Source organism: Haplochromis burtoni, unplaced genomic scaffold (genome assembly GCF_018398535.1).
Source record: "Haplochromis burtoni strain Fernald_Lab_line unplaced genomic scaffold, NCSU_Asbu1 Contig_35, whole genome shotgun sequence".
NCBI classification, from domain to species: domain Eukaryota; kingdom Metazoa; phylum Chordata; class Actinopteri; order Cichliformes; family Cichlidae; genus Haplochromis; species Haplochromis burtoni.
Window position 1 is genome coordinate 3,124,052 of NW_024582396.1, and position 27,144 is coordinate 3,151,195.

General features: G+C 48.3%; 1 protein-coding gene across 8 annotated transcripts in view; it reads right to left on the reverse strand.

Annotated features, from left to right (window-relative positions):
* Positions 1-27,144, reverse strand: part of sh3pxd2aa (SH3 and PX domains 2Aa) — a 99,512-nt gene that overhangs the window by 70,111 nt on the left and 2,257 nt on the right. For 6 of the 8 annotated variants that reach the window (XM_014332669.2, XM_014332668.2, XM_042219635.1 and 3 more), the window contains exon 2: positions 15,467-15,547. In XM_014332669.2, coding sequence (XP_014188155.1) covers positions 15,467-15,547 — 81 coding nt within the window. Of the gene's footprint in view, positions 1-15,466; positions 15,548-20,561; positions 21,889-26,708; positions 26,835-27,144 lie in introns of those variants that run through there. The other 2 variants (XM_042219634.1, XM_042219632.1) reach the window with 2 other exon arrangements.

Below are 27,144 nucleotides of genomic sequence, written 5' to 3' on the forward strand. Positions count from 1 at the left end.
AGGTGGGACGGCGGGGATCAGGTGACACAGCCACGGGCGCAACTGCTCTTTTACATGGATGCATGCACACAGGCTGCACGTGCACGGCCTGCGAGCGTGCACGTTTGCAGCACGATAGCAGACGATCAGGAGTCCAGGTGGTAAAATTCCACTCTGAGGATGCCAAAAGAGAAAGGAAAGAAAGAAACACATCCACGCCAAACCATCGCTCCACTTCTCAGACTCCACTGTCTCCTTGGTAACCAGCAGAGAGAGAGTGTGAAGAAGAGTTGTGAAGAGATGTGATTGGATGATGCGGTGCAGCTCTGGACCACTGGTGTAAATGTTGGGAGTCAGGTAAAAAAAAAAAGATTCTTCCTCGTCTCCCCTCAGAGTGAATCCAGGATGCGATGATGTAATGCTTACTGTCCGGCTCGCGCTGACGCTCGTCTTATTTCCACATTACCACATGAGCTAAAAGCATAAACGTGATCAGAGTGTAGGTACTGAGAGGAAGGTGGTCTGTAGTCCTGAGACGGCCTCGGGACTACGATTCAGCAGCTCTGGGTTTAGAGTCCAAAACAAAACCTTGAAAATGAAGCAGCACAAAAATAGCAGCCGAGCTCCTTCAGCGACGACATGAGTGGGGTCAGTCCCACTTTATACATCTATGTGAAAAGACAGACTCCTGCCTCCTAAACCCAATAATGCTGAACGGCTGTGTGTGTGAGGGTGTGGCTACTTCTCATACCAAGACGAGCATGTAGGCCATGGAGGAAGACTCTGTACTGACACAGGTAACTGAAGGAAAACACTGGACAAAGCACATCGGCTGGAGCAGGGGTGGGGACCTCCAGGCCTCGAGGGCCGGTGTCCTGCAGGTTTAGATGTGTCCTTGATCCAACACAGCTGATTTAAACGGCTAAATGACTCCTCAGCGTGTCTTGAAGTTCTCCAGAGGTCTGGTAATGAATTAATCATGTGAGTCAGGTGTGTTGACCCAGGGTGAGATCTAAAACCTGCAGGACACCTGCACTCGAGGCCTGGAGGTCCCACCGTTGGCTGGAATGACCAGAACAGTACACGTCTCACACCGAGTCAGTAACACACAGAGTACTTAATTTTTCAGTAATCACTGATGGTCACAGCCACAATATTAGACATGTTTAACTAACACACGTGAACGCTGACGGCTCGTGCTGTGCGTGAGTGAAAGTAAACCGTCCACCATTAATGACACCGGACTACACCTGTGGGTAAGTGAAATATCCACTGAGTTATTTTGCCTCTTTTTAGGATGACGGCAAACAGAACGCATATAGACAACTAACATTTATCATCAACAGTCTCTAATAATCAGGAGAGTCTGTGTGCGCTGATTGCACGAGAATTTCCACCAATCAGGGACCCACGGGGCTGACACGTGCAATGGCTGAATTCATAAAAACCATGAAGGCAGTTTGAATTTTGCAGAGCCGCAAACATCGCTGTCCATCTTTGATTTCCACACAGTCACTGAGGAAGTGTAGCTTATTAAACTTTGCCTATAAAAGCAGAATTCAGTCCTCTTCCCCCAATTCTGTTCTACAGCTGACAAACCGAGTCAGAAAATCGAGATATTTAGAAATATATTTGGATGCACTTCAGCCTCTGTGGCTGGCATAGAGACGCAGGACTGGACTGTTCTCGAAAATGAACTGGGCAGTGATGAAAAGGCTCCAGTAATACATTTGTTTCACCATGATTCAACTGTTCATTCATTCATGTAGTCGACTAAAGAAAAAAATCATATAATGTGCTCCATCATTTTGTGACTAAAACAGAGACAAAGCAGGAGGGTGTAACTGTAACCAGCAGAGGTCGCTCATCTTATCCACATGAAACCTGAAGACGTCTGTCTCTGAAAACATGGAAACATCCACCTTCAAGAGAACGTTCCAGCTCAGCGTTTGGTCCACGTAGCTTTAGCAGCGACACAGTTATTATAAGAGCGCTTTAGTCTCAGTTCAGCCTCACTGAGGAACGACGGGGCTCAGAGACTAACAGCAGCTCTGCTTCATGCACATGTGCTAAGAATAGAGCCGCTCTGTAAGGAGCTGTGAGAGTCACTTGGCACAAACTTGGGGAATGCCACAGCGCCATTACAGCCAACTGATGCCTCACTTCCTGTTGTGGGTGATGTGGGTTTACCCCGAGCTCTGCAGGAGTGGAATAGAGTGGAATGGAAACACACACACACGAACTTCTGGAACAACTCATGACTGTCCTGACAAAGCAGCCATGTGATCTGCTGAGTGAGGCCGCAGGCTCGAGCATGCTTCCCCTCACTGGCGAGCGCACGATAAGGTCGCTGCTCTCGCTGCCGTGTCAGTATGCAAACATCCCGTCACAGACAAAGTCAACATGCCGGCGCTCGCTTTTACACCCCGGAGCTGTCAGATTCCTTCTGCTCATTCCCAGATTTTATAACTCGGACGCTACCAGAGAAGCTCGCCATGACTCACAGTTCAAAATAATCCTTATGTACATGAATGCAACCCTTTGTTTGTTTAACTGTTTGAAACAAGCTCCTCCTTCTTCAAGCCAACCCTCTTCTGATTGGCTGCCCCTCCCAAACAGAAGCGAGCAGTGTGTAACCTGAGCTTCTGGGTCAAATGTCGACCTCATTAATTGAAAATCTGGACGTGTTTAATAAAAAGATTCACCATTATGACAGAAAACAGGGAGAAACATGGCGGGTCTCCATTAGAGAGCCTCCTGAAATCTTTATTTCATCACAGCTCGAGTCCAACGAGCAGAAACTAATGGAGCACATGAATCAAGCATGAGCATGCATTAGCACCCAGCAGTGTTCAGTTTCAGAGAGGCAGATGTCTCCGATTGTGGAGGGAAGGCGTTCCTTTCCAACCACAATCACTCACAGTTGTGTCTCTAAACTTAGACCGGCACCCTGGCAGCAGATCCGGACAGATCGCTGCCCGCGGTGGGCGCATTAGATCAGGTCGGAACATGATATGCTGGATTCCTGAACGCTTTAAGCAGCGAATGCATGCGTGGGAGTAAGGCGGGGGGCTTGGATTTGTCTCAGAGTTGAGGCTCTGTTCATGAATATGTCGACGCCGCAGGGTGTTTAACCCCACGTGGCGAGCCGGGCTCCCCTCGCTTTCAGTACGACAACAGGTGCAGGCGTGTGTTGATGTTCGTCCATCTGCAGTCGCTCTGTCATCACTGCCCAACCCCGGGCTGCAGGGCCCGCTGTGAGCTTTGGAACAAGGCTCGAGAAATGGACTCTGACCGGGAAACTCCCTCACTGGAATGAGATCCTGTTTTCTCTAGAGGATGAACCGGAATTCCAGCTTATCTCAACTCCTTGTGGCATCTGCAGTCACACAAATACTCACAATCAGACCAACAGGAAGACCTCTAATCTTTGCAACATTAAAGGGCTTCAGACAGCATTTGTTTTCAACACTGAGTATATGCAATACTGCTGCCTCTTCTGTAGTCTCACATGAGCACCAAGCATCGTGTCTCTAATAACGCTGATATAAAAATGTTAGCTTTGCATCATATTCCTGCACGCTGCGCTGAAGCATCTTTGCAGTTTTAGGAAGCTGTGCGAGGTGTAACGTCTGCAGGTCCCTCACCAAGCTTAGGTAGCATACAGACTAGGTTTCTATGAGTTTTTAGCAATTAATCAACATCAGCTCAATTCAGTTTTATCTTATTAGCACCAATTTACAGCAACAGTCACCTCGGGGTACTTTACAGTAAAGTAAAGACCTGCCAGCGCTGAGAGTCACGCCAACAATCAGCGACAGAGTCACTCTGAGAGCAGATGTTTCTAATTTTAGCATCATCCTGTCGATGGTTGGAAGCGGTCCTACATTTGTTTAATGCACGTGTTGAAGGACATATCCCAGTCTCCGAGGTTCCTCCCAGTGTTCCTGGAAGCCGGGGTAAAGCCACCCAGAGTCGGGATGTAGGGCCAAATATAATCAGCTGTCAGCTTTGTCAGAATCCAGAGGACGAGGACAGCCCACTGAGGTTTAAAGCTTTCATCTCTGCAGTTTTAATCAGCCAGGAGTTTGTCTGGTCATGTGACAAAAAGACCGTTTAAAAAATCTCTCCCATCTATGATTTGACCTCCGAGCTGTGGAGACGTCGTGTAACTGGTTCATATATCGATGCTTCCGTTTTTAAAATCACTGAATGCCGGTATCGGCCTAAAAACATCGGCTATCCGTCAGACTCCAGTAGTTACTGGTTTAGCTGGTTTTAAAGATCAGCAGGTGAACGTGCGGCCACAAATTCCGACTGAAACTTTGACTATTCGGCGCACTTTACTCTGAATCCACTCCACGTGGCAGCTGAAGATGAAGTGGGTAATATCATCCGAGCACTCGTGAGCTGGACTGCCAGTTGTGTCAACTCTGTGCTGGAGGAGAAGCTTGGCAGAAAAATGCGGTTTGTGAGGCACTCGAACAATCCGCACGCCTCTCCGTGTCGATCTCAAGAGTTCGGCACAAGTAGCGGTGTTAAGGTTCAGACAAGTGGGTGCTTCGCTCACAAACGGCCATTAAAAATACATTAATCACAGACATAAAACAGCATTTGCTGTGAAAAACTCTGAAGACAGAGCCGGTGCGCCGAGTGCGAAGGAGAATGAAAAGAAGCTGTTTGCTTTCCCCCTCACAGGGTTTATTTTACCGGCGTTTGAGCTGCGACGACTTGACGTTTAATCCATAATAAAAAGCAGTTTTGAAGGGCAAAATTAATCAGAGTGACTATTTTATCCTGCGAGCTCTGCCCTTTATTTGCACCCAGCAGTTTAACCTCCTTTCACATTTAATAGAGGCACCGGCTAAATGCTCCAGTGGCATTTTCAGGCCAGTCATCGCTTCAGCAGCCTGGCTGAGTCCTGCGGAGTAAACCAACAATATCTTTGCTCTTTAGAGCAGCTGCAGCCTCGGTCCAGGGCGAAGAACATGGGCGTGTTTAGTTTGGGTTAAGAAAGTAGGCCAGCCAGCTTACAGTTACACTACAGGCAGAGAGGAGAGGCCCTCACCTGAGCCAGAGTTCAGCGCTAACAAAGCAGCTGAGGACCTAATTTAGCCGTGCTGGCGGTCTCCAGAGTTTCCGTGCTGACAGCCAGGACCGACCTCGGGCGGCGTGGCTAAACCTCATTCTCCTCCCTACGGGGTGAATCGGTGTGTGTTGGTTCTCAGTGCACTGCATGGCTGAGGGTGGGGATGGTATATGAGACGTGAGGTTTGGAATACAACCACGAGTGGGCTGAGAGAAGCAGGAGGCAGAAAATACTGGAAACCAAGTGGGAGAAACCAGAAAAATGTGGATTCGAATTAGCCGTCCCTGATTGGTGCCAAGTTATTTATACACAAGGAACTCGTGGAGAGGATAAAAGACTGTTTTATGTGAAATCAAACTTTGTGCTTTACACATTCATGGACTTGGTGCCGTGAACTAATACCAACCCTGCTGCTAATGTCCACCAGTGGTCACGCACAGCACGCCAACGGAAAATCTCACTGAGACCAGGATTATAACTGTGCCTGTAAAACCAGTTGCTCCCATTCATGAGAACTGGGCAAGGTTTCATATCGTTTGCATAATTTTTGTGGTGTTGAGTAATAGTTGGAGGTTTTTTGAAGGTCTGTCACGGTTTTCTCTGGACTTTGGCTGCTTTTTCACTCAGTGAGTCCTCGAACCATAAAAAGGCTCCAACTCAGAAGATCAACCAACGAGTCTACACACAAAGCTGGCAAAGGTTTAATTCTATCTTTAGGCTCTTTGTTACGAGAAGCCAAAAACACATCATTCATTTCCATTTCTTTAGCTGAAACTATGAAAAATGCCAAAGATAACACAGTCTGACAGGCATAAAATAGCATTTCTGCAGAAGCACGGTGACTGCAGAAGTGCTATTAGCTGCAAACTTGGTCTCAGCACGGTGTGCAGCGTGTCCATACAGAACAGAACAAGTGACAGAGCTAAAAAAACTACATGAATAATATCTAAAAATCACATCATAAAGAAAACAGAGACCTGACGACTGATCTGTTCCTTCAGCTGATCCATCTACTGCTCACTGAAGCCTCAACAGAAATGTCTGCGTGGCTTGGACACAGAGAGCAAAGGCTGAAGTATGAAACTTACACAAGAACTGAGGGAGCAACCAACATGTAAGGAGGGTCGTGAGCGAGGTACAGCAGCAGCTGCCTGCAGACATCGCTGAAACACGGTGGAGGCTCGGTCACGGTGCAGGGCTGCACTTCAGCCAGAGGTGCTGGAGAGCTCGTTAAAGTTGAAGGAATCATGAACCTGAGAAAATACCATCAGATTCTGATCCAGCATAAAATTCATCACGATGATCCCAAACACACATACTAGTCACGGATCAGCTTCGTCAGAGCCCAGACTTCAGCATCATGAAGCAGTGACGGATTCCGTGACAGAGAACAGAACAAGAAGGCAGAAACATCCAAAGAACGTCAGTCCAAAACTGTTCCTGAACTACTCCTAACTATTCCTTCCATGGCGTCCTCAGAAACTTCCGGCTGTGCTGCAGAATAAAGGCGCTCAAACCAAATATTGACTTTCAAGCATGTTAGAGTTGGACAAACTCTGTTCTTGCCTCTACTGTGGATTTTCATATATATTTGCTCATGTTTCAGCACATCCATGCACCTATGCCTCGTGCTCAGAGCAAAATATAAAGAAATTAGAGGTGCTAGAGCCTTTTGCACAGTACTGTAGCTGTGCCTTAAACCATAGAAGAGGCAGCACACCACATCAGGTTTCCAATAGTGAAACATTTAATCAATGAATACTAAAACTTACTATCCTCAAACAGGTGAGGCCATCACGCCAAAGCTGCAGAAATGTGCATGCATATTTCCGTGCATTAAAATGTAAACGTTTGTTATTACGCAGCGGTAACACTCTTCCGTTGCTGTTTTCATTTGCACGCTCACATTTTTACTATTTCCTTTTAGGGACATAATTAAGTCCATAGGGTCAGCCTCCAGAGGCCAACTTTCCAAGTGTAAATGGTATCATGGTTTGCTAAAGGGCTTTAATTCAAAGGTCTTTTATTTCCTTTAAAGCTCCTCCTGTGTCTGCACTATAAAATGTAATCCGGCTGAGATGGAGAGGTCCCCGCGGGGTTAAACTGGATCACGCCGTAACAGAAAGACTGCCTGGGTAATCAGGAGAAAACGCCAGCAACTCAGGCGTCACGCATACACCCACAGGCAAACGTGTGCATGCACGTCCACGGACACGCAAACTGACGAGACGTGCGCCGAGTTGGCGAAAACGCTCGACCCCAAGAGGTTGGAAGCTGCGCTGGATCGGCTGGGGAGGAGATAGGAGGGTGCACAGGTGGTGAAGGTTGAAGCCAGGGAGGCGTTTTTGCACAGAGCCAGAGACGGTGAAGAAAACAGATGTGCAGGCAGAGACGCAGATCGACAAGTCGCAGGAAGTTGATGTGAACGAGGAGTGTGAGGCAAACGAAAAAGGGAGACGACGGCGTGAGAGATTTTCTGTTATCTCTGTGCTCCTCTACCTCCACCTCTCCCACGTGTCCTATCCTGCCTGCTGTTTACTCAGTCCTTGTTTATTAAGCTACAGGCAGCGAGATAAAGCTGTGCTGGGACCGGCCACCGATACTGCAGATAAGGAGCACTGTGAGAACTTCAGTGCTGGATTCAGCACAAGTTTGTGTTTGGAATGACTGATGGGAGACGTTCCAGGCGCTAGCAGAGCGTAGATGGCGTCAGATTAAGGAAGCACGCTCGATTTACTTTCAAATACACAGGATTAGGCTGAGGTTTCCTTTAGCACGTTTATAGCATTAAAGGGCAAACAGCAGACTGTGTCGGGCATATTTGAGCCCACATTTTAAAACTAAAGAGAGCGAATCTTAGTAACAACTGAGGAGGCCTGATGTCACTAATTTGCAGGACACACTGTGTGGCACATGGATGCACATTCCTGCTATGAGCTCCTGAGTAAATGAGAGACTGAGCACCGTCCTCGGTTAATGAGTCGTGAGTGATAAATCGTTAGCGTATGAATCCTGAATAATCTCCTTTCTGACTCTTGGAATTATCATAATTTACAAATGTGCTTAATGTTTTATTCAGTGCGACTTTAAACGGGCGCATAAACTCCACTGCTCTGTGACGCCGCAGGACCGCAGGTACTGCCCCCTGGTGGCCATTAAGAAGAACGTGATGTTAAGTCATGCTAACGGCATCTCCATGCTGCAAAGTGTTATTAGTGACGTTTTGACCACGAGTGGTGCATCGTTTTTATGCGTGGGCCTAGTTTATCACAAAGAGCAGTCCTGCGCCGGCCTTGCTGGGCCTCGTGCTCACTGGTTCAACCTTAAATAAGATCTCAGTCTCTTAGTTTGGCTCACAGTTCCACTCATATCTGTTCTGGGGAATCGTCCACTATCACAGTGACTCGGGGGACGTGTAGATGTTACCGTGCCGTCCTTTGGCCCCGGTGACGCTACTGCCAGTCGCTCCGCTTCCTCGCTGCACTTATTACTGATTGGACGGGAGTCGAGTCCAACCCACCAATCAGTGGGTCCTCCCAGTTGCTGCCCTATTTAAGCCCAACAGGGCTGTGACTCAGGGTGGGCTGTGATTTAATGTGAGCAGTGCACTTTCTGTGCCTGTGATTCAGTTCATAAATGCTACAGGCAGACACTGGGAGCAGTTACTCGCTGCTGCCTGAGGCTGGGCCGGGACACACACTGCACACACACCAGGAGCAAAGGCAGTGGTGCTTTCTTCTTGGCGAGGAGTCAGCAGGTTGTAGTTTAGTCATCCTGTGAGCTGGTTGCTTTACTTCCCGTCTTTGATTAAGCAGCACTCTCAGGCCCTTCAGTTTGTCCCCTTCTTGCTTGTGGACATTAAACATCGCCACCAAAACCAACAACATCTGGTTGCACGTCGGTTCTCTCTCCCCCAACTCAGCTGGGACCCGTTCCTGCAAACATTCCCACCATCTGGTTCCTGAAGTGAAGCAGCTTCCCGGCAGCGCGTGAAAGATGCATCTATCCATCTTCTAGATGATCTCTCTGGGATGCATCTTCAGCGATCTGCGGTGGTGGGGTCACGGGGGGGTTCGTGTCTTTAAACATTAGACCCAGCCGGGATTAATCAAGCCCCGACTTGCATCCCACCAGCAACCAACCACAGATCAAGTCGCCTTACAGACTGAGGCCCTGATTGGCTCAGTCGTTTGAGGATTTTGCAGAATGGCGTTCCTGCAAAGCCTCTCTGAGCACTTTCCGGTCTCCTTCCACCAGCTCCTGGTTCTTCTTGCTTGGGCACCAAGTCCCAGATCGTTTGAACACACGCGTTGCTTCAGATGGGCCAAACCGTCTTCCTCCACGTCTCAGTCTCACCAGTAGCCGGAGTCATGTTTTATACTTCATGTGTTTATTTTTCACCCCACTGCTGATAACATGTTGTTCAGTCACTGAACAGTGAAAGCTGCTCTGTGCTCAACAATATCCGGACATACAGAGAACGCCACCCGCCCTCTCTGAACAACAGACGCCGCAGGAGTGTAAAATAAATACTGTGTGATTCACCAAACAGTGAACAGAGGCTCGTCATTCTTGGGCAGAAATGTAATGAAAAAGCAAAAAGAACCTTGAGCAACTTCTTTGTTCAAAGCTCAGCGTGAAGCTGCCAGAGCTCTCCCGAGTTCTCATCGAGTCTCCTTCCGAGCTCAGCGGCGGAGAAGAAACACAAACCTGACCAGCTGAGCGTGGAGGAGAGAGAGGAAAGAAAAGCAGAGTGAGACAGCCGACTGTCAGCTACCACATACATCGCAGGTAACAGGCAGCAAAGGAAACAGAGGAAGCACACGGTGGGAACGTGCAGAGGCCTTTATCTGCAGGCTGCCTGCGTATCTAATCAAATATTGCAAACAGCTGCACAGAAACACAAAACTACTGTAAAAACAGAGCTTTACGTCTGCACTGACCCCTGAGTCGAGCCACAAAAATGGCATGAAAACAGAATAAGTGACAGACGTGCAGCCATCAACTCCCAGCATGCACTTCATGCTGCCAGTGTCTGGGAGCGAGAGCAATCAGAAGCGAGTGAGGACACAGAAACAGTTAACCGGCTGTTTGCTGGTGACGACACACAGACGCTGGCGTTGGGAGGCTTTGTGCTCATTATAAAGGCTACTTCACGTTGCCTTCAGCTTAACCACGCGGAGCCTTTCTGCTCAGCACGGACGCTTCGTGTTTCAGGTCGACTGTCGCGCTTCCTTCTGCCGCCTCTCTCGCTCCTTGAAACACTTCCAGTCACACTGCTGACTTTTTCAAGCCACGGAAACGTCCCACAAACAAATGAACTGTGCTCATTCATCCTAAATTTAGCCCCTCTCCCGACCGCTTCGCTGTGACTGTGGGAAACGCTGCATACTCCCCCCCTCTGCTCTGGGTCCAGTGAGGACCCGGCCTGTAGCCGTCTTCTCAACTGCTTGATTGTAACTCAGAGGGACACGTCCAGTGTTTGGCGTGTAGGTGTCCTTCCTTTGCCTCTTCTCTCAGGCGCACACGCCCATAAATAAAATAAAGCAGCCTCGACCTGGAACAATGGGCTGAGTTACAGTTCGTCCACAAAGCACCTCAAGGACAACGAGGCTGAGCTAGCGCTCTGTCCATTCAGCAGTTTGTCCTCGAGGATGGCATACCGATAACGCCTCGCGGTCTAGACACACGTTTCCATCAAACGGCCCACATAGAGGTTAGAGATTCACGAGTCAGTGACCTTCTTTGTAAGCGATTTGACCACAGCGACGGTGTAATTTGCTGTGCTGAATATATACGCGCTGCCGTTTTACCAGAAACCTGCTGCTAGCATCCGTTAAGCTGCTTCCAGCCTTGAGACCCAGCAACTAATAAAAGGGATTTTTGGAAAGCCGTAGCATGAAAACCTCCCTGAGCCGCACATTCAGTAGCTGTAGGGAAGCTCGTGCGAGTGCGGACTCGGACGAAGAAAAAAAAAAAAGAGTGCTTGTGAAGGCGCGTGCTGCCTCGTAAAGGCGTGAGTCAGAGGCCTCCTTTCACATGGAGAGCCACGCCACAGCTTTAAATAGACAAACTTCAGCAGAGGCCCAAGGACACCCGGAGCGCCATCACCCGCTCCTCACGGCTTCCTGGAATACAAAAGGCCGCTTTGTAAAAAGTGACCTCGAAGAAACGCAGATGATCAGAATACTCATGTCTTCCGTCTGCATCACCGCGTCAGTCCCGTCACTTACCGTTAAAGCTTTTGTTCCAGCTCTCCACTGCTTCATCACCTCGTCATCATCATTCCACCTTTCCTCCCGGGACCGCTGGCTGACCCGGGATGCTCCCTGTCCCGGTTTCCTGATGATTAACTCAGGCACTTCTGCCAGAGCTGCTCACGAGTCAGGTCTGAGTCAAAACCACATCCGTGCAGCCAGCAAGAGCCAGTCAGTGAGGAGGACTGGTGCACATGTATGTGCTTATGCTTCAGGTATGTGTGCTGGAGGCTTCAAAGTGAACTCATGTGGCATCACAGCCCTGCGCTCGACCAGGACGAGTGGAAACACTGTCAATGACTCTGCCACCAAGCAGAGCCCAGCGAGCTGTGAAACACAAAGTTTAGCCCAACTATTTATGTCGTTCTGATGAACGTGAGCTGGTCGAAGCTGAGGCGTCGGCGTCTGCAACAGCAACAAGCTTCACCAGGACATCGAGCAATCATCCTGAAGGAGATGCGAGCTGCTACTTTCAAGATGACGGAGCTTCTCCGAGAGTCGGCCCAGACACCACTGGGAGGATGCTGGTTTGACAGCCCACATCAGCCCTGCTCTTTTACTGGTTGGACACCAATCACAGCATTAATCAGTTTGGCAAACTGGTTCCAGATAGTGAGGGCAGCTAGATTAAAATGCTATGGCAAATCAATAGTGACGTCTGTGACTTCCATCAGCAGCAGTTTATCTTTGACTCTTTTCATTATTTAAACATAAACGCCATCGAGTGAAATGTTGGGAAACGCCAAGCTCCAGCCAGAAGAAAAACACCATCCAATAAAGTGACACTGGATGGACGAGGTGGCAGACGGAGGTACAACCTTTTCTCTAAAGAGTGTGGGATCCAACACACTCCTAACAGAGTGAAAGTGCAGAAAAAATGGTTCCCTCCAGGGCAATTCTGGCAACACTTTGCACTAATATATTCGTTCTATTATCCGTAAATGACTTCCTTTTTCACAGAGGGACACAAAATAGCACGAATATGGCTCCTATTATTTTTACCTCAACACATTCTCTGCGCTGTGCAGACAGAAGCGCTTTGAAACCGAAGGATTTGTGAACTTCAGATTCAGTTTTCTCAGAGTTTTTGGCTACATTCAAACCACTCTTCATGTGTCTAATATCAAAGCAGGTGAGCTTCACTGCCCGTGCATTCAGCACAACATAAAGAGCCTGTTTCCGTGACTCATCCTATACAAAGTCAGTCAAAGCAACATCTGTGGTCCCTCTCATTTGGATGGCAGCCTGGAAGCGGGGCCAGTGTTTCCAGGAACACAGCCCGGTCTGGTTATTACTAGGAAACTGTCTTGGAATCCCAGCGGTGTTTGCCAAGGATTTGGTTAAACTGCTCTCCGGCAGTTTTCAGAGCTCCAGTCTGTGTTTTTCTCCCTTACGGTTACAGCAAGGCGGCTTAAAAGCAGCAGGGACCCCGCAGCAGATAAATGTTTGGACAGGAGAGGCTCCAGGTCTCACTGGAAACAATGAGATCAAAAAAGCTCCATCAAAGCCATCGAGAGAGATCAAAGTCCAGCAGAGAGAACTTCACTCTGAGCGCAAACACCGACAGAGACGAGGATTAGAAAGCTGGCCTGTCACTGCTGCCAGCGGTGGTTTTATTCATGAATGTCACCGTGGAAATGGAAACATCAGGAGGGGAGCCGTGCTGGAGCTGATGCACTGCAGTGTGATTTAAAGACGGCATTTGGTAAATGTTTGAAATATTTACCAGAAGATTCTTCACAACAGAGCTGACTGAGAAGCAGCCAAACTCTGTTGACACGACTTTATTTGACTCAATGAAGGAACCGAGTTAGACGACCTTTGCCCCCGTGACATCTCACATACCTAACAAAATCAATCATGCTGCTGCTGACGGAGTCATTTTGTACAAAGCTATCCAGGAACCATTAAGGCTCATTAGTTTCCTCCCAGGCAATTTGAGGACCTCGCTGTTGTAGAAGGCGAGGTGAATATTAGAGGCATGAATCACCAAACACCACATCAGTACAAAATGATTATCATTGATAACTGTTTTAGAAAATAGGAAAACTTCTCTCACTGTCACTAAGACCTGATATAAATGCTGCCATAAGAAGGAGCCAGTCTGCCATCAGTCTGCCATCGGTCTGCATTCGGTCTGCATTCAGTCTGCATTCAGTCTGCATTCAGTCTGCATTCAGTCTGCATTCAGTCTGCCATCAGTCTGCATCAGTCTGCCATCAGTCTGCCATCAGTCTGCATCAGTCTGCATCAGTCTGCATTAGTCTGCAGTCTGCATTCAGTCTGCCATCAGTCTGCATTCAGTCTGCATTCAGTCTGCATCAGTCTGCATTCAGTCTGCATTCAGTCTGCATTCAGTCTGCATTCGGTCTGCATCAGTCTGCCATCAGTCTGCCAGTCTGCCCAGTCTGCATTCAATCTGCATCCAGTCTGCATCCAGTCTGCATTCAGTCTGCATCAATCTGCATCCAGTCTGCATTCAGTCTGCATCCAGTCTGCATCAGTCTGCATTCAGTCTGCATCAGTCTGCATTCAGTCTGCATTCAGTCTGCAATCAGTCTGCATTCAGTCTGCATTCAGTCTGCATTCAGTCTGCATTCAGTCTGCATTCAGTCTGCATCAGTCTGCCATCAGTCTGCCATCAGTCTGCATTCAGTCTGCATTCAGTCTGCATTCAGTCTGCATTCAGTCTGCATTCAGTCTGCATTCGGTCTGCATTCGGTCTGCCAATCTACTGCTGAATGACGCCAAGTTAGAAATTAATGCAATCTGTTTCTGATATTTCAGCAATTAGCTGTGACAAATCCACAGTCCACTCACGTCCCCACAGGTACAACCGCCATAAATGTGCCGTCTGAGGCTACTTATGGCATTTGTGGACATTTAAGAACCAGAAAGGAACACGTTTTTAAAAAAGGTGCGTATTTGCACCACATCTTGCACAATCTGTGATCTCTGTGTTTGGCAAAATACACAAAGACATTGGATAAATATTATTTTCACTGTTAGAGTTGCAGGTTTAATCACAGACTGTAACTAGTTTTGCCACCAAACCAAAAAAAATGTCACCACAGGTTCGAGTACAAACCACAAAGGTGTGAATAAGTCCACCTACACAAAGTAGTGCCTCAGAGGGCCGCTGTTCAACCACTACAATGAGGAACTTTGTTCTTTCTGAGTGTATGAAGCATTCATACTGTTCTGTGTTTATTACTCTACCTCTCTCTTTATTCCAGTTTGGGACTAATCAGCTGCAGTAGGGGTGAGGGTCCATTTTTCACTGGTCATCAATGGGACCTTTCAGAAAGGACTTTTCCTCTGCTGATTGAAACATCGTTCCCTGCTGGACGAGCACACTGGAGCTATTGAGATGTGCTCCCTGTAACTCTCACACTATGGCTCTGTTATATTTACTAGTTATTGGTAGACCCCTGGTGCACTCTACATATGGTATCAGCTTGCAGTAGGGCAAAGGTGCAAGGGGGCTGAAGGAGTGCACATAAACATTCTCCCAGTATGGAAGAGTCCATGTGAAAGATACAGGAAAGGTTTTCATTCCCACTCCTGCCTCATTCCAAAATAAATAGTCCCAAAGAGACACCGCAACAACATTTTAAACAAGGGAGTAAAGCGTCTGAGCCAAGACAGCAAAGCAGAAAAAAGCCTCCTCTATTTAAAGAAGCCACCAATCAGAGCAGCGCGTAGCATCTAACGACAAGCCACTGCAAAGCCTGGTACATTAAATTTGACTTCCATGTGGCTTTCTTGCTTGTACCATAAAAAAGGCCTGTCAGCTCCCTGACGTTTTGAGGCCAAGCCAGCGACGAGACGAGAAAGGAAGAAGAAGAGCGGGAGGAGAGAGAGGTGCAAGCTGAGGCATACAAGCCACGTCTCCCCCGCCAATTACTAACTCACACATCGATTCATTGAGGCGGCGAGGTGTGGCGAACACGGCCAGAGACACGGCAGCAGCAGCAAACGGGTGCCAGGTTTACACATTAATCTATACAAAACAATGCTGCAAGTTCACACGCTCGACCTGCTGAAGAATACACCAGCGAGCGGCGGCAGCGTCGGGGACTTCAATCCAAGCACGGCCCACACAGGGCAGCAGAGCGGGGCGAGGCTGACGGGGGATTACCTGTAGGTCAAAGAATTTGCTGTATCTTCTGTAGATGATGTGGGAGGTGTTGTCCGAGTAGGTGACATTGATGAGATACACCTGCAAAGACAAAGAAGGCAAAGTTAAAACTGCAGCTTTGTTTAATCTTTTAAATCCAGAAGACTTGTTCAACACTTCCACCTGAAACAAAAGCGCACAAGCTTGGACGAAAGTCACAAACGCAGCACATGTGACAGAAACGAAGCACCACATAGATGCACACACAGATGCACACACAGATGCACACACAGATGCACACACAGATGCACACACAGATGCACACACAGATGCACCTACGGTGGTAGGTTCTTTCTCGAGTTGCACAAGGTTGGGTTTCAATGCAACAACAGCAGCCTGGCTGAGGGCTGATAGAGGGACGCTTGGTGATGGTTTCTGTCTGTCCAGCTGCTCTGCTGGAAACAAACTCGCAATCGTTCGCCTAAAGCACTGATGCATCACAGTAGCTGACGGTCATAAAACCGCCATCCAGCCACAGGATGGACGGTGACATCATCCCTCTTTTCCCCGCACACTAACCTGGCAGCCTTTACCCCGCCAGACAAAGCCACGCTGCAGCCCTGAGAGGCCTGATAAGATTGAGATAGAGTCCATTTATCTGTCAAGAGGAGCTAAGTGAAGCTGCCATCATCTCTAATCTAATGAAACATAGATAACCAAGGTAACGGATCCAGAGGCCAGGAAATTTTCATCAGAGACGTTAAGAGCAGGTGGGATCTCTCAATTGCTGTTATAAAGGCGCTCAGAGAAGACCTGGATGTGAAATTACTCGAGTGGATAAGCTGTTACGTAACAGACTGCAAGCTCGAGCTGCCGTGGGCACAATCGAAGATGGTCAATAAAACAACGTTTTTTCCCGCATAAAGGAGTTTTTGGCGCAGCCCAAAGAGGTTTTAGTCGGCCCCGAGAAAAAATGTTAAAACAACGCCACCGCCAAAATGACAGGAAGTGAGAATAAATATTAAAATCATCGCTGAATGTGTTTATTAGCAATTTATGTGAAACAGCTGTTCACCAAGCAACACGTAAGGCTGCACAAAGTGCTTCCTGTTCTGTGCAGGCCGAATATGAAACACGCTAAATGCAAATACAGAAATGCTGAGAACACCTATTCAGGTTCCTAATGGATGGAAATACAGTGGACAGCAAGTCAGACACAAACCTTCATTACAAATGTTTGCTTAACAGAAAAAAGGCTCATTTTTACATAAAAGTTCACCTTCGTGGTTCAAAAGTGACTTTGATTCTTCAAAACTGAAAGTCTTCCACAGCTTGTACATGCACAGTCTGATTCTCAAAGATGCTCTTTTTGTACCTGATCGTGTGACATGTTGCCAGTTAACTTGATTTGTTTCTTTTTAGTTCAGGTTCAGTTTCCAGTCGTTGCCCCATCACGACGTTTGTAGTTCTCCTTACGTTTAGACAATGAAAGTATTTTGGCTGTGGGAGGAACCCCCGGTCAGACTCGTGGTCGTCGTCTCTGGACTTTAGTTCTTGCAGGTTTGAGGCAACTAAAGCTGCTGAAGTCAAGGTAACGATGGTAACTTTGATGAAGAGACACTGACGTTTATCGTGGTTTCAAATCTAGGATGAAGGTTTTTCCCTCTGCTGTTGCCAGAGACGATCCAAACGTCACTTGTGGTGCTGCTGCTGTACTTATAAGCTACATACAAGTAAAACAGCACTGTCACCCAGCCAAAGCCTTTCAGTAAAGTGGCCTAGACGCAGCGCAAACAACTGCCTTTGCCTCACGTATAGCATCAAACAGGCGGTGTGCGTTTCCCCGGTGAGCCATTGCTGCTCTTTGTTTCAGCAGACGCCATCTTTTGGGACTGATCTTACGCCGTCACTCCAACCCTCTGTACCTGCCAAGAGTCTCAAGAGCAGCGGCGAGATGAATGAGGTTGAGTCAAAAGCCTCAACGTTGACGCAGGAAGGGCAACAGCCCGAACAAAGGAACTTCCACAACAAAGGCGGAGGGTTAAAAGGCCTCGCCGCTGCGGTACGTTCACTCTCATGCAAACACGGCTGCTGGCATGCAGAAGCTGCAACTGTCACACGACAAACGTGCACGGTGGGGTGTCACCACAGTGATTAGCTCTGGCATTTACTGCTATGAAAATGTGCTCCCGGGGTCACGCTGAGTCCCAAAAATGGCTCCAGCCACCGTCCAAGTGTCTGTGTGACTTCTGTAGCGTAACAAGCATTTGTGAGAAGAAGCAAAGAGCTCGTTTTACTGCTCCTTAATATCGAAGAAAAGAGTTTCTGACACTAAATCAGCTGCTGGTTGAGGTGTCCTCGGGTAACACGAGGCCTCGTCCCTTCAAAGCTTCATGTAATCATAAATAAGGAAGCAGAAACACAAACATGTGCTCTTGGCAGCTCACATCAGACTTGGCCTGAGGGAGGATGGAGGTTCTGCCCCCGGCTCTTCTCACAGCTTATTTTTGCTGAATGACGATTATTTTTAAGCAGTTTATAACAGCAGTGCCATCACTGTGTTTAAGCCGGTGCGATTCAAATATCTGTACCACTGTTAGATTCATCAGAGTCACTGTGCTCAGTAACAGCTGAGCAGCACGATGAAGACGACGAGGCGCTGAATGTAAAAACGTCTAAATAACTACGGCATCGCTGTCTATGCGATTACCTACAGAGTGACGCGATGCTGAACCTGGATGACGGGGTCACCAAAGAAGATCGCTTCATTCCCGTGGCTCAGATTCAGCCCTGATAAAGACCATAAAAACAACACTCAGACTTCTGACCCTCCCGTCTTTAAACTTTGAGACTCATCAGACCAGGCAAAGGTTTCTGATTTAGAGGAGTCTGCGTGAAGCTTGGCCTCAGTTTCCTGTTCTTATCTGCTGTGCTGTTCAGAGATACCGTAGCTGTAACTAGCAGTCATTTGAGTTGCTGATCGTCGTTTTTTTCTCCATCCTGACTTTCTGTTTGATCTTCAGCAGGTCAGCTCGACCTACACGCCTAAAGACATGAAGTCATTGCCATTAATGATGTTTCTACGAACTCAAATCTGATTCCAGACGTACTGAAAGGTTTAAGTTTAATTAAGTTGAAATGTGATTCCTCCACGACCTTTTCTAACTCAAATTACTTTGAAACTTCCAGGGAAAAAAAAAAGAGTTCCACGTTCCTCTGGGCTACAAAAGACATTTTTCCCATGAACTTTGCATAATTTGAGGATGTTTTCCACAACTGTCTAATATGTAGGACACAGCTGGACACGGTCTGCTGTGGAAGCATTCCCACTGTTGAGTGGGTTAAGTAAGGAAGCTGCCCTGTCCTCCATCAGTGCAGGTCGATGTCACGCCAACGGGCTTGTCAGGCTGTAGTGTGGAGGTTAAAGATGGGCTGACATCAGTCAGGTAAGTCCTAGAAAAACAGCTCATGATAGAGTTTGGACTTTTCTCTGTTTCCAGAGTTGAAAACTGCAGCGCTGGCATGCTGATGTCATGCTGATGTCATGCTGATGTCATGCTGATGTCATGCTGATGTCATGCTGATGTCATGCTGATGTCATGCTGACGTCAGACAGAACCATGTGACGAGGATCAGCCTGGATGATCGAGTGTGGGAGCAAACTGTGTGCATAAAGCGAGTCTTTGTCATGTCTGTGCAGCAGTACTTCGACATGAAACAGCCAACACAGACTTGGATCTAACAGCACGCAGCAGTGCAATTTTACCAAGTGGCTGTGTGTAAACGAGTGCTCTATAAACTCCTCTGACCTTAATGGCATGCCAGACTATCATCCTCCCATCATGCATCTGGACCACTTAATTCGACTCGGATGAAAATCCGTGCTGAGCTTAAGTGTAAGACGTGAGCCAGGCGGGAGGACGTGGACTCAGTGAAAGGATCCAAACCCCAGAAGCAGATGGGCATGTGATGGCAACCGCAGTGAAAAACACAACCGACGAGGTCCCGGGTCTGCTCGAGCCCAAAATATCACGCTTTAACCGAACGCCCTCCCACTCCCTGGAATAAACTGCACGCGCTCGGCCCCGCCGCTGCCGCCTCTCAGGACAAATCTAGCAGCAAACATCGTCTGATTGGCTGCTAATTACATTTGTATCATTTCTGTTTGCATTTTACATGGTAGCTGCATTTTCCAGACACTCATGCAACTAAAATAAGGCGAGCTGAGATGACTCAGAGCTCGAGTCCGCCCAGTCGTGAGAGCATAAATGCCCCGAATCAACTGTTTGATTGACTCACTCAAATGTCAGTTAGGAAATAATCTGTCTGCCTGTTAATAAATGCAAATCTGCAAATTAACTCGCATACATTTTTCATCACCACAGACAGGGAGCTAAAAAAGCTGCGATTGCTGCACAGCAGCAGGACCAGGCATTGCTGCAAGGCCAAAACCGAGGCTGAGATTTGTGTGAGGAGGCCACATTAAAACATCTGCGTGATCTCGGGGTTTCTGACAGTGAGCTGAGAATAACCAGGCCTGCATCTGGAAACAGGAAGGAGTTTGACGCTAAAACCACGAGATTAGGAAACAATGAGATGAGACTGACGTGAGAAACAGCCCACAGCTGCTACAGAATAGGAGAAATACATAAGATATATATGTAAGAATAGAAGCTTCTCATCAGGCGCCACAGCACTGACGTGTTCGTCCTTCAAACCAGTCAGAAAAAAAGATTCACAAAGAGCGTAAACAACAACGCGGGGAAAAAACTCCCCAAAAACGAGGCCTGGGAGGGAAGCACGTCCCAGATAGGAAGAAAAGCACTCACACATCTGCTAATCCCACAGAGGGAGAGCTGCTTGAAAACAAAAGTTTTATTCATGCTCTGAAGCAACGACAGAAACACGAGTTCTTACGACTGAACAAATTGGACCTCTGATTATTTCATCGTGTTCGTCTGAACCGGTTATAAATATTCACGCCGAGCTTACAGCTCGCTTTATTTCCCCCCGCCTCGCCTCTGTAGAGCGCTCCTCTAATTACCAGGACGTTAAAATAATTCATCGACAATCGCAGATCATGGAGAACATATAAAAACACAAAAACAAAACTTACAGCGTCGGAGAAGAGCCAGGACCCAGCCTCGCCGTTTCCAGGACAAGAAGGCAAAGGAGCCGAGCTCTTGGTGGGGCCCTGAATGTGGGCCCAGCCACTAAATGCGCTGAACCCCGCCTAAACTATATTTAAAGGAACTTATAAAACAGACGGGCGGCATGCTTTCAGACCATCAAAGAAAAAAATCGAGCTGGAAAAACTCAAGTCTTTCCACATGGAGCTGGTCTAAATATACTCGAGTCTAATAGGGTCACTTAGTCGAGAGGTTAGCAACTGACGGTAAAGCTTTAAAGCTGTTTGCTGACAAAAATGTCAAAGCAGCGACGCGAACTGTAGGACAGGCTCATTCTCGAGCCTCTGGAAACCCCTCCACAGATGCAGCCAAAGCTGTGGCCTTTAGCAGCCACGCAGCAGGACGCCGCAGCGATGCTTCAAACTGTCAGCGAGCCGCTTTGAAGGGGCCCGGTCACGCCTCGCGTGCCCGAGCTGCGGCCGCAGGGAGTGTCTGCTCAGCAGGTAAAGTCCTGTGCACCTCTGAAGCCTCCTTCATACAATTGCACAATACACAAGAACAATTCTCAAGTTATTCCATATTAGATTCCAGCGAAGTGAAAAAGCAGACAAGGTCGTGCGCTCAAATAAATCACTCTGCCAACGCCGCTTCAAAGGCGGGCTCTGCCCGGCGGATTCCCGGTTATTGAATTTTAGCTGGTCTGAGTCTGAACATCGGCGCTCGTGCGAGAAACCCACAGCAACGTTAGACGGCTGACAGAGCCACAACCCAAGTTACAGACGCGCTGGTCACAAAGACTTCACAACCTGTGCAGCCTGACGGGCAGAGACACGTGAGGTCAAACTAAAAGCAGGGACAGCACGGAGCGAGCCGCTGTTTCCACGGAAGATCACCGAGCCTTCATTTGAGGCCTGAAGAGATTCAGCACATCAACAGGAAACCGTAAGACGAAGAGCAGACAGAGCAGCACGAGTCCAATCATGTTCCTCCTCTCCCTGCTTTGGGCTTCCTGAGACGCCAGTGGCACAGGACTGTAGAGCGTCTGCAGGCGCTGGAGGTAACCTGTGAGGAGCACGTCTCTGCAGAGCCCACGTAAGAGGCCGCCATCACTGCTCAGCTTTATGCTTGTGCAGGCGCAGTACTGTCACGTCCTGGTGTTTTATATCATATATATGTGTTTTATATCACAACTATTCTTCCTCATATTGACGATCGTTATTCGCTTCCTGATAAATTCAAAAGCAGCAGAGAAAAAGGAGCAGGAAACACACAGCATGTCTTTATCCTGTCTTCCTTCTCTCACCCCAACCAATCACAGCAGATGGCCCCGCCCCTCCCTCAGCCTGGTTCTGCCGGAGGTTTCTTCCTGTTAAAAGGGAGTTTTTCCTTCCCACTGTCGCCAGAGTGCTGCTCATAGAGGGTCATATGATTGTTGGGTGATATTGTAGGGTCTACTGTACAATATAAAGCTCCTTGAGGCGACTGCTGTTGTGATTTGAAGCTGTATAAATAAAACTGAATTGAGGAGGAGCCAAACGTTACTGAACAGGCCAATCACAGTAGTGATTCCCAGGGATGTGCACGTCAGACTACCAGCACACCTACGCTTTAATCTGACAGGTGATGTCTGTTGGCTTTGTCTGCAGCTTCCTGCTGATAGCTGCTAACCGCTGCCTCTGGAAACCAAACTGATGGGAGTTTATCTTCCAACTGCCGGCTACAGCAACAGTCTAAGTCACTGGATTAACTGTTTAAACTGACGTATTCGTGTGACTGAGTCTAACTGCTGCTGTACTGTAGCTGATTGCGCTCAAATATTCCTCGTAAATCATCCTTGTGCTTTGGGAGAGAAGCAGCATCTAATTCTAATAATGTTTTAACCAGTTTCCCTGACTATCTGTTAATCTCATGAAAAGAGCTGCAAGCCAACTCCATCTCCCTCCATCACTCCGCCTGCTCGCTCACATAAGATCCAACCGTTTCCCAAACAACAAAACCAAAGCCAGCACCGTGCAGGCCACACATGATGTCCACGCGCACGCCATCTCTCATCATCTCCAGTTATGACGTCATCGCCAGGAGGTGTTCACACACGTGCCTTCACCAAAAACGCAGTCGTCGTTCCGCACGAGGCAAACTTTCCTCGATCATCAAACGCACGAAAACGACCCCGAGGTCCTGGTGCTATCAGCACGGCATGACGGCGCCCGCTCAAACGCGCTGACACCAGCCGCCGCCCGCTGCTCAACAACCTCTCCCAAACAAAAAGCAGGCGGCCTCGTAAACCGGCGTCTTCCCAGTTAGAGGCGAGTCTGGAAAAAGGCGCTCTTTTTACTGAGATATCAGCCTGTGTTTGATAGGCCAATAAACATGCGAGTGTGGACGGCCCTCTGAAGAGATGTTTTACGGCGCCAAATAACAGCGTCTTCCAGCCTGGGCCTCGGCGCAGCGCAGGAGTCTCTGGAAAATGAAACGTTATGGGACTGGGACTTGTAGGGAAACAGAAGCTTAAAGTAAACATGGCCGTGCCCGGCCTGCTTTCTCTTTCATCACCTCCTCTGCTGCAAGTACACAAACCCTTTAAAAAAGTGTGTGTTTGATTCGTGTTTGCGACTCAGCGGTCCAGTTTCCCCTCTGACAAAAGCCGAGCTGTAATCCCCCCCTCCCCTCCCACAGGATAAGCATTTCCAGCTGGTTTCACAAACATTACAAATGGGATTCAGTGTTTGCCACAGATTGTGTCTTCCTCTCGTCTTCTCCACTTCCCTCTCGCCCCGCCTCCCACTTTTCTCTACTCGCAGTGACTCGCCTCGTCCCTTGAGACCGGGTAGCTAGGGAAACTAGGCCACAGACTAGCCCGCTGAGACCGTGGAGCTCCAAACACAGTACGGCTCTGAGAAGAAGCTCCTCTTACGCCTTCACTGCACACACGAGTGGCCTGGATCGCGCTCAGCAAGCCTTCCTATAGAGCAGGACCGATTTGGGAAGCTCGTGTTACACGACTAATCCACTCTAAGGGAGAAAGAGCCCGCGCTGCACTGAAACTGTGTCTATATTATCAACAGTAGACCATTAATTCAGTGTCTCCGAGCACCTGCCTGTGGGTGTATTTTCAATTAGCCTGCTAAGAATAATTATTTGCTTTCCGTGTGTGTTTTTGAGGAATAATTTGACGTTCTGAGAAGTGCATTTATTCGCTTTCCTGCCGAGAGCGAGCTTAGAAGACTGATCTCCTGTCTGTGTGTTAAGTATGGAGCTGGAGGCGCACAGAGATCAGCTTAGCTCCAGTTATTTTTATGCTAATGAGCACAAACACTGCAGACAGGAGCAACCGGCCAGCCGAGCTCCGTCCAAAAGCAGCGGGACACAGGAGACGGTGACTTTTACCATCCTAATATCTTAAACTAAGCTAAGATAGTGGTTTCCATCCCTGCTTCTTAATCTGTCACTTCTATGTTTCATGTATTAGTGGATAAGGCAGGACAGAGCAAAGATCTGGTGCAGTGACAGCTGACTACATCTGCACCACCTGGTTTTCCTGCCTTAATCCCAACAGAACAGAAGTAAAGGAATATTTTGTGTGTTTTTGAAACTCATCCATATGAGGAGATGTGGCTGCTTTGACTGAAGTGTCACTGCAGGTAAAAGTAGCTCCAATCAGGTCCAACGGATGGCTCCACACAGGGTGGTCGTCTTCTTTTGGGTCACCACAGCAGAGCCATCGCTCGTCCCTCCATCCCTACTGTCCTCCTCAGTCACACCAGCCCACGAATCTCCTGTGAGGTCTTCCTCTTTTCCTCCTGCCTGGCAGCTCCTTCTTCATCGTCCTCTGTCCAGTATATCCACCCAGAGTCACTCTGACGGACTGATCTCTAACCCTGTCCATGCTCCCAGTAAACATCTGAATATCTTCCATCGTCTCCAAACCATCACTGCAGCTCTCTGCACCGTGCTAACCCTAGCTAGCCTAAGACGGCGGCAGCCAACTGGTGACATTGAGGCAGTTGCATCTTTTATTTACAGTCTGTGTGCACTGCAGAACTGCGCTGCGACGCTGGACGTGTCACGTGCTCCTAAACAGACCTTAAATGATTGAAAACAAGGTTTTTTATCTTCCTTCGTTTTCTGCAGCAGGTTCGTTGTGTCCCGGCACACTGAGGAGAATAAGTGCGCTAATTGTGTCCACATATCACTGAGCCTAAGGGCCTGCAGGAATGTAATTGCATATGAGCAAGATCGTGTTCCTTTCATGGTGGTCATTTATTTTGACTTGTTTATGAGCTCGAAATAGGATCTGAAGCGGGGATGTGAGGTGCAGAGCTCCGGCACAAACTCTCGCTGTCACGCTTATAACAAGTGTGGTATTGATGAGCGAGGCCACAGGAGGTGAGCTTCAGGAAAGTAATCATAACCACTGGAGCCTGTCACGAGGGTTCGCTTGGTCCAGAAAGTGGAGAATAAAGTGACCGAGATTCCTACAGGAAAGAGGTTTGATGCAACGAGGCCTTTAAGAGATTAAATACAACATTAACAGCAACTGGCTTTTTTTTTGCAGCCAGCACATGACTGCAAAAAGGATTATTACAGGTTATCGAGGATGAACCGATCTGGCTTTCACACGAATAAAATCAAGCCACTGCGCACAAACCTGCTCTGCACATGCTCAGTGCAGAGCAGGGTCATCTCACCTTGGCACGAGCTTTCAAACAAAGAGGCTTAATGTACAGAATTTATCCTCATGATTTGACATCAACTTAAACTTCAGCTTCCTGGTTAAAAAAAAGAGCTTCTTCTCCAGACGGAGCCGATAGTGACGGCCGTACGAGATTTTATCACGGCTGCGATGTCCGACACGTCGAATGGCCTGTCAGCGAGGACGCGCTCTGCTCGAGATTACAGACAATAACAGCTCACCGAACATCACCTTAAGCTCATTCGGTCACTCGGTGAGAGCACACTCCTACAAACTCAGGGGGAACTTTGGGGACAGCAGCTGGAGTCCTGGGACGGGCGAAATAACCTCCTGCACTTTTCTGATGAGTGCAAGTCAGAAGGTAAAGCGAGAAGATCCTTCTAAATAAGAAGGAACCGCTCTGTGAGTCTACGACAGGCCATCCGACCCCTGGATACGACGCACAACGATGCAGAACAGCTTTAAGGTTTGCAGCACAAACACAGCAGAGCGAGCAGCAACTTTATCGCCGTCCTCTTGCATTAAACAGAATCTGGTTTTGTTCTAGTAGCAGCTGCTCGAACACAGCCGTGAGACACATGGAGCGAGCAGATTATCATGTTTACCCTGTGCTGAAAGTCTCCCGCTGCTCCTGCCTGGACATCATCTCACAACACATCCACCCAACATCCACCCATCCATCTACCATCATCCTCCACTTATTCATTGAGCTGTTACAGGCTGAGAGGCAGAGACCCTCTGTACAGGTCACTCTACAGTAACTTCTAATAAATACTGACAGCTGTTTGTGTGACAAAACCCAGAGTTACAAAGTGCTTCACAAACACAAATATATGCGTTAAAAAGAGATTCAGAAACAGGCAAAGCACACATTGTAGAAACAGTCTGATTCAGTAAAAGGACTAGATGCTACACCCTGCATTGCTTTAAGTGGAGAACATCTCCATCAAGAACCAACAGCAGCCTAACCCCACACGACGAGGACACATTACTGTAGTGTTATTAGTGTTGTCTTCACTGTTGCAGCGTTTAGGCGCTGCTCGCCTTTCCTTGTGTGTTTGAAGGCATCTGTGAGTTCTGAAGGAAAATGCTGCTTCAAACGGAGCACCAGGGTTGGGGCTTCCACCACAGGGAAGTCATCAGGCTGAGACATGAACATCTGCAGGAAACTTCTTTTAACTGGAGCAGCGTTTCCTCAAGAATGAAACAGATTCTTGACAGAAGTAAGAGGAAACGCTCAGCTGTCTAAGGACGGTAACACGGACTCGTTACCGTGAATGTGTCATGCTCGTGAGCACAGCTCCCCCCTGAAGGTAAACTGTGGGTACAGTGTCTCCACAGTGATGCCCGTGTGTCCACACTGCACCAAAGCATGTCAGGAGCTCAGAATAACAATGAAGCTGATGAGCAGAGGCAGCAGGCTGGCTGTGTGACAGCTCACCTGTGCTCGTGCTCTCTGTGCTGAAGCGCTGCCCGAGCTCCGGCGCCTCCTTCGCTGATAGCCGCAACTCGAGCCGAGCTTAGCGGCTGTTCTCCCCCAGCAGCCAGGCCGCACGGAGAGACGGCTGAACGCTGCGTTTAAGAGTCACACTGCGACTGTGAACAGGCCGGACACACACACAGGGACACAGACACACACACACAGAGACAGACACACACACACACATTATTCTGAACAGACACAGGGACATACACACACACACACACACACACACACACCCTCTCTGGACCTTTTCTAGCGCTTTCACACATGCACCCACAGTGAGGCAGAAAATGATCTCATCTCCTGCAGCATTAGCATCTCCACTGACGTCAATCATTGCATGTGAGCAAGAACACCCTCAGACTGCTCATTGACAGCTTCCCTGCAAAGGGAA